General features: G+C 43.2%; 1 protein-coding gene across 3 annotated transcripts; it reads left to right on the top strand.

Annotated features, from left to right (window-relative positions):
* Positions 1-296: 296 nt before the first annotated feature.
* On the top strand, positions 297-5789 carry SRSF5 (serine and arginine rich splicing factor 5). 3 transcript variants are annotated; one of them, XM_076003913.1, is made up of 8 exons: positions 297-473; positions 1378-1522; positions 1853-1923; positions 2052-2150; positions 2452-2521; positions 3751-3824; positions 4775-4885; positions 4976-5789. In XM_076003913.1, the coding sequence occupies exons 2-8, from the start codon at positions 1397-1399 to the stop codon at positions 5235-5237; spliced, it is 813 nt and encodes a 270-aa protein (XP_075860028.1). In that variant the 5' UTR covers positions 297-473; positions 1378-1396; the 3' UTR covers positions 5238-5789. The 3 variants fall into 3 exon arrangements, with proteins under 3 accessions (XP_075860028.1, XP_075860027.1, XP_075860026.1); XM_076003912.1 differs by having other exon boundaries at positions 299-477; XM_076003911.1 differs by having other exon boundaries at positions 464-602.
* The last annotated feature ends 1404 nt before the right edge of the window (positions 5790-7193 follow it).

The following is a 7193-nucleotide window of genomic DNA, read 5'->3' as shown; positions in this document are numbered from 1 at the left end:
ACCAGTAATTTTATGGGTATCTAAGAAAAACTTTAGATACAGAAAACATGTCACTTGTCTGTCTTAGGTGAGTCCTGTGGGCGAGATGATCAACCGAATCCTTTGGCCTAGAAGGAGCGAACATCTTCAACCGCAGCACCCCCAGCGCCGGGCGCCTGCCGGCCGCGCCCACGCCAGTTCCCGCCCCCAGTGCCACCCACCGCAGGCCGAGGGTTGCTCTCCGGGTCACGGTAAGGAAGCCCCAGCACCGCTGAAACTTTCGTCCCTGCATCCTAAGAGGTGGACGCCCAGGTCCCAGGGGCGGTCCCGGAAGTGACGCAGGGACGCGCCCTCCATTTTGTGGCACGCCAGACTGCTAAGTGCGTCAGTTGTGGAGAGACGTAGAGGAGTTAAGTCCTGGTCTGTGTGGAGGCAGACGACTCCGTCGCAGACTACGGACCTCTCTGGGTCTCAGCCGCCAAAGATCCTGTCCGGTAGGTGAGTGGCTCACTTTGAGGGCGAGGCTTCTCGGATCGAGGCTTCTTCATGGCCGCTCAGATCGTGAGTGGCCGGGGCTGCTCTCTTTGCGGAGGACGGCGTCTAATGAACGCAGTTGACTCGAGGTGGGCGCTGGGGCACGTCTCCCTTTGGGCATTGTGTGAGGGGTACTGAAGGTGGAAGGGCGGTCGCGGTTACGGTTGTTTGTACACAGAGGGGTTGCGTGCCCCTCCCTGCCACTTTTTTATCTCGTCATCCGGACCCCTCGAAAAGAGGGCCGGGAGCCCTCCGCCTGCTCGGGGTGCGGTTAGGGCTTTTTGCGTGCGGGCACAGTGACTTCGGAACGGTGGAGTCGGGGGCGGCGGAGGGAGAACGGGGTTTGGCACGCGCAGCTCTCCCCCGCCGCTGACTCCGCGGCCGCCATTTTGTGGCTGCTGAGTGCCCGCCCGCCGACGCTTGCGCAGGCGCGGCCGTGGCGTCGCGAGATTCCGGCTTCCACCCGCTGTGACGCGCCCCGGAGGCGGGGACGCGTGCGCGGCCGGCCGCCATTGGGTTGGCCTTGCGGAGGGCGGGGTCGGCTCCGCCCGCACTTCTCGGCCTTTCCTAACTGCGGCAGATGGGAGGGGGCCCGAGAGCCGCGGACAGTGTGCGGCTGCGCAGTTAGAGAGGTGGCAGTGGGCGTTGCGGTTCCTGCTGTCTGGGCCTAGGGAGGGGTCGTGTTGGGAGCCAGGTTTTAATTTTGTGTGCAAGGGACCTGGCCTCATGAGAGGCACTCTTGGCAGTCTTGTTTGTAACGTCACTGGGTAAACATTTTGTGCCATGTATGCTTTTGATCCCTTAACCAGGCATTCCTTTGTGACAGTCATTTGGTATTGTCTCGATTGAATTATTTTCTAACAGGAAATACTAGCCGGACATCATGAGTGGCTGTAGAGTATTCATCGGGAGGCTAAATCCGGCGGCCAGGGAGAAAGACGTGGAAAGATTTTTCAAGGGTTATGGACGAATAAGGGATATTGATCTGAAAAGAGGCTTTGGTTTTGTGGTGAGTATTTAGAACGAGGTGAACTATTTGTCCAGTAGGTAAAACTTTTGGTAAACTATGATTTTGATCCTTCTTTAGTCCAAGCAGGATAATTGTCTTGCGAAAATGTTATGCAGCCTAGAGGCAGTGAATTTTATTAAGGGTTAAAAGAAGATACTACCTGCTGGCTGACTGGAATCCACTCCTACTCACTTCTTGATTAGGACAATCTGTATGGCAATGCCGTTAAGATACTCCTTTTCCTATTCTGTCTCCCGTTTTTAGTACTATTAATATGTTGTAGAATACTCGTTGAAAGCCAAGTTAAGCATCTTAATGCTTATATTTTAGGAATTTGAGGATCCGAGGGATGCGGATGATGCTGTATATGAACTTGATGGAAAAGAACTCTGTAGTGAAAGGTGAGAATTTTAGTTTTATAACTAGTTAGGCCTAGAATATAGAGCAGACTAGGCCAACTGGGATATTTTTCTAAGATGTTTTATGTAGCTTGAGTGTATAATGGAGATTTTTGTTCCCTTTTCTGTAGGGTTACTATTGAACATGCTCGGGCTCGGTCTCGAGGTGGAAGAGGTAGAGGACGATACTCTGATCGTTTTAGTAGTCGCAGACCTCGAAATGATAGACGGTATGTGATAGGTGGATGGCTGCTTTGAACAATCATAATCTTATGGGCAGTATTTATGGTTCAGGAATTAACAGGAATAAATGATTCTGGGACTTACTATGTATTATGTTTTGTTATTCCCATGTTAGCCCACTATTCTGGATTAATCCATATAAGTTATATAGAATAACACAGAAACTGTTGATGGAAGTCATTTGAATGACTTGTCATGTTGGATTGCTTGAACTTGCCCACAGTTGAATACACAAGAAGTGCACATCACTGCATTTCTTCCATTGTGAATACTCATTTTCTTCCTTAGAAATGCTCCACCTGTAAGAACAGAAAATCGGCTTATAGTTGAGAATTTATCCTCAAGAGTCAGCTGGCAGGTTTGTTGAAATACAGTTTTGAGTTATTTTAATGTGGATTTTTAAAAAAGTTAATGGGTAGCTAATGTTTTATTATATTTTATTAAAAGTAGTTTTATCTTTAATTATTAAATTAATGGGTTTAATTGTAATTTTAAAAATTTAATTAAATGTAATTGGGGGATATTACAAACTTTAATATTAGTGATCAAATGTAAATGTTTTTGAGGATATTTTTCTTGTTCTTTAAAATCAATTTTAACCAAATATTAAACCCTTTATTTGCCAGCCTATCTGTGTCGTTGGCCTTATGACGAGGAGTGCCTGTGGGTTATCCTAATCGTTGTCTTGGTCACTCTTGGTTGGGCCTGGTTGACTTTGCCAGTCAGCTCCTACAGTGATCAATTGGCCACCTCTAGATCTGTGTTTGCCGGTCTAGACGTAATCGGTGCACTTACTTGAAGTGCCAGGTTGCAGCGATCCCAGAGCGCTGATAACGTGATCTGATCCCTAAGTTGAGAGCTGTCTTCCTGTAACGCTTCCGAATAAGAGGTCCTGGTGGAAAAGAGTTGAAAGATACGAAATTAGGTGGTCGTTGGAATCCTGATCGCAGTAAAGTGGTCCTTGGTAACTGCTCAAGAGTAGAACATGTCTGCATCCGCCAGTAGTCTGCTAATAGGGAGGGCTGTGCGATTAAAGGCTTCCATCGATTGGGTAGTGTCCTTCAAGTGGGTGGCGAAGAGCCAGTCGGGCATATGTCATGAAGGTTTCTCCGACCGATTAATGGTTTGCTGCTTGACTAGCCTAGGGAAATAATGATAAAGGTAAAGTAAACTTTTTTAATGACATATGGGGCACAAAATAACTGGTGTCTTGTAAATGTTCTGTTTTTTAAATATAAAACTTCTACTTTAGTCTTTACTTTAAAAATATGTACTGTTTCTCTTTTTTGTTTTGTTTTTTTTTGTTTGTTTGTTTTTTCCTTTTGTACTGGGCTCAATATAGACTAATACTACTTTAATGTTAAAATATGAATTCCCTCTAGCATTTGCTTAAAAGCAATATGCTATTTGCTTATTTCGTGCCCTGACATAGATAATTTTTGATTTCTGATAGAATACAAGTGTGGTACATACCATGTTTGTACTTTATCTAACATCTTCTCTTTCAGTAGTCTTGTTTTTATACCATGTGGTTGTTTGTGTGTCACCTTTCCTCTTCTCTGCTTAACACAATTATCTTGTGTTAAGGATCTCAAAGATTTCATGAGACAAGCTGGGGAAGTAACCTTTGCGGATGCACATCGACCTAAATTAAATGAAGGGTGAGTATGTACTGGAGGTCGTGAAAACCTTTTAAAATGTCCTGAAAATTTTACTGTAAACATTTCTCAAGATTTAAGATTTGAATATGCTGAAATGTAATAGTTCTCCAGGGACAGTTTTGCTCCCCAGGGGATGTTTGGTAGTGTTGGGAGACATGTTTGGTTGTCAGAACTGGTTGAGGGTGCTGCTGGCACCTAGTGGGTAGAGGCTAGGCCTGCTGCTAAGCATCTCACCACAAAGAATTATCTGGCTTAAGATGTAATACCGTGTTTCTCCGAAAATAAGACCTACCCATAAAGTAAGCCCTAGTAGGATTTCTAACCATTTGCACCATATAAGCCCTGCCCCCCAAATAAGACCTAGTGATGGGCGTGGCTACACAGCGTATCTGCACAACCCATGCATTTTGTTGTGGAGCAGTAAAGACCACGAGCAAGCCCTTCTCGTCTGCCCCATCGTGACAGCTACTATCCCAGAGGTGACCAGAAAGGTGCGGGCAGCCCCACCAACAAGGCCATCCTGTGTATGCTTCAAGCTGAGACTTTAAGGGGAAAGTCTCCTCAGTGAAGTGAGGAAGCAGGACGCTCCGCTTTAGGTATTGTGTGTCCCCAGGGGGAAGAAGTAAAGCTGTGGCTGCCATTTTACTATGATGATGTTCCAGAAGAAGATGACCTAACTATATTTGAATAAATGTGGATTGTTATACCGTACTTAAGAAAAATGACACATCCCCTGAAAATAAACACCTAAACTAAATATAAGACACTGTCTTATTTTTGGGGGAAATACAGTAGTACCAAAACTTTGCTTTCTAATGCTGTGTTATCCATAAAGAAATGGGAATGTAGCAAATACAAAGCGAACACAGAAACAATTTATCTAGACTGTTATACCAGTGCTCGAGACTACAGGATGTGTAAACTTTAAAAACATTTTTTTCCCACTGTAGGGTGGTTGAGTTTGCCTCTTACGGTGACTTAAAGAATGCTATTGAAAAACTTTCTGGAAAGGAAATAAATGGGAGAAAAATAAAATTAATTGAAGGCAGCAAAAGGCACAGGTATCTGTCATTTTTAAGACAAAAGTTTTATTGGATGGATTTGTAGGGTTTGTCACGTAGGCTGATTTCCTTCTCTCTCCCTTTTCCTAGTAGGTCAAGAAGCAGGTCTCGATCCCGGACCAGAAGTTCCTCTAGGTCTCGTAGCCGATCTCGTTCCCGTAGTCGGAAATCTTATAGCCGGTCAAGGAGCAGGAGCCGGAGCCGGAGCAAGTCCCGTTCTGTTAGTAGGTCTCCCGTGCCTGAGAAGAGCCAGAAACGTGGTTCTTCAAGTAGATCTAAGTCTCCAGCTTCTGTGGATCGCCAGAGGTCCCGGTCCCGATCAAGGTCCAGATCAGTTGACAGTGGCAATTAAAACTGTAAATAACTTGCCCTGGGGGCCTTTTTTAAAAACAAACAAATTCCCAAACCATACTTGCTAAAAGTTCTGGTAAGTATGTGCTTTTCTGTGGGGGTGGGGTTTGGAGGGGGGTTGGGTTGGGTGGATATCTTTGTAGATGTGGACCACCAAGGGGTTGTTGAAAACTAATTGTATTAAATGTCTTTTGATAAGCCTTCTGCTCACATTTTTGTGAATGTCTGAAGTATATAGTTTGTGTATATTGCCAAGAGCTCTTTTATAACTAAAGCAAATTTAATTTTTTTGTACTAGAAAAAAATTTGAACATTTTAATTTCCTGATTATTCAAATGTGTTAATTCTGAATTAGTTTAATGCCTCAGTTAAACTAATTAATAGCTTTGGATACGTAAAAGAGCTCTAAATTTGCTTGTATATAAAGGCTTAATTTGAGTTTTCTTTGTTTAGGGTCAAGGGTGTCCTCCCACTCACCCTTTTAAAAAACAGCTGCAGGACAGACACATAAAAAGCAGCTGTTTGTTATTGATAATAAAATATTATAAAACTGCTTTTTGTCTGGTTTTCTGATGAAATCCTATGCTATTTATTCTTCATCTCCATCTACATACATATAAAATACAACACCTGGAATCCTGGGTTTTATGATTTTTTTAAGTAGTATTTTTGGCAGTTTTAGGCTGGTCAAAAGATAAGCAAAGACGTCGGTGAACTTGTTAATAGTGACTAAGTTATTTGGTAGTTTCCCTTGTGTCTGTGTTCTCCTGTGCTTTTCCTTTATTATCTCTGCTGGCATTGAGTTAAACTTCCAGAGCCAAGTGAAGGACAGTATATTTGGGAAGCAAGTTATAAAATTTAATGAGTTTCTTGCTTTCCCTGAAAGTTACACAGTTTTGATGGTCAGATGATACAGAGCTTTTTGTCAGTGAATATGAATGATTAATGGGTTTTCACATTCTGCTGCTTTTAGTCCTTGAGACATAGATGTGACAACATGGTTAAGGGGAAACAGTAGTGGAAACTGCGGTCCTAATTCTTAGTCAAGTGTTAAGAGTCCTCTGTACTTGAGCCCTCAAAACCTTGCCCGGTAAGTGCAGGAAACGCACTTTACAGAAATCTCAAAGACTGATCAGATATTCTTAGTTGTCTTTTTTTTAGGGTGCTAGGCTAGATAAGTTGGTAACAGTGAATAACATCTTTTTAACATGATTATATTAGCCAGATGCTGTTTTAAGTGTCTTATCTGTATATTAACTGAATTGTTAAGACTATGACCATTTAACAGGAAGGAACTATGGAACTTCTCAAAGAACAAGTTAAGTGGTAAATTGGTACTGGAATCCAGGAAGTCTGGTTCTAGGACCCCAAATCCACCTTTTCTCTTGACATAGACTCTCATGCCCTCAGCTGTTCAGGGATTTTGAGAAAGGCAGAATTAGAAACAGTAGAAAAATTTAGCTTTTTTGGCTTCCCAAAAGTGTTTCAGAGTGGGAATTGCCATTTGTGGGGAGGGTTGAAAGGGTTTTGGTATCTTTGTGTAAAGGTGACTTCCTGGCAGTTTGTAAGACTGGAACTTAAACCATGAGATTGCGAAACTGATTATTAATATGAGGCTGAAGTCCGAAGGAGTTTGTTATACTTGTTAATTTATTTGAAGGGACTAGGTTTATTTTCATCTGGTGAACCCTAGAGTTTCCTGTTTGAAATGTATCTCTGAAGGCAGTATTAGCCAGCCTGAAGTTGCTGTCAAAGTCATCCTGATTTGGTTTCTGCCTTCAGAGTTTATAGTCACTGAGCAAGTCTTTTATTTTTTAAATGAGTAGTAAATCGTAGGCTGGGAGTAGGTGAGGCTTCTCAGGTAGACATCCTCTCTGTCTTCCCAGGCAAAGCTTGACGATTCTGATAGGTTTCCTGGAGACTCAGGCAAGACTGGTGTTTTGTTGTTCCTCTGTAA

This window comes from Microcebus murinus, chromosome 6 (assembly GCF_040939455.1).
Source record: "Microcebus murinus isolate Inina chromosome 6, M.murinus_Inina_mat1.0, whole genome shotgun sequence".
NCBI lineage: Eukaryota > Metazoa > Chordata > Mammalia > Primates > Cheirogaleidae > Microcebus > Microcebus murinus.
This window is presented reverse-complemented; position numbering and strand designations above follow the sequence as displayed.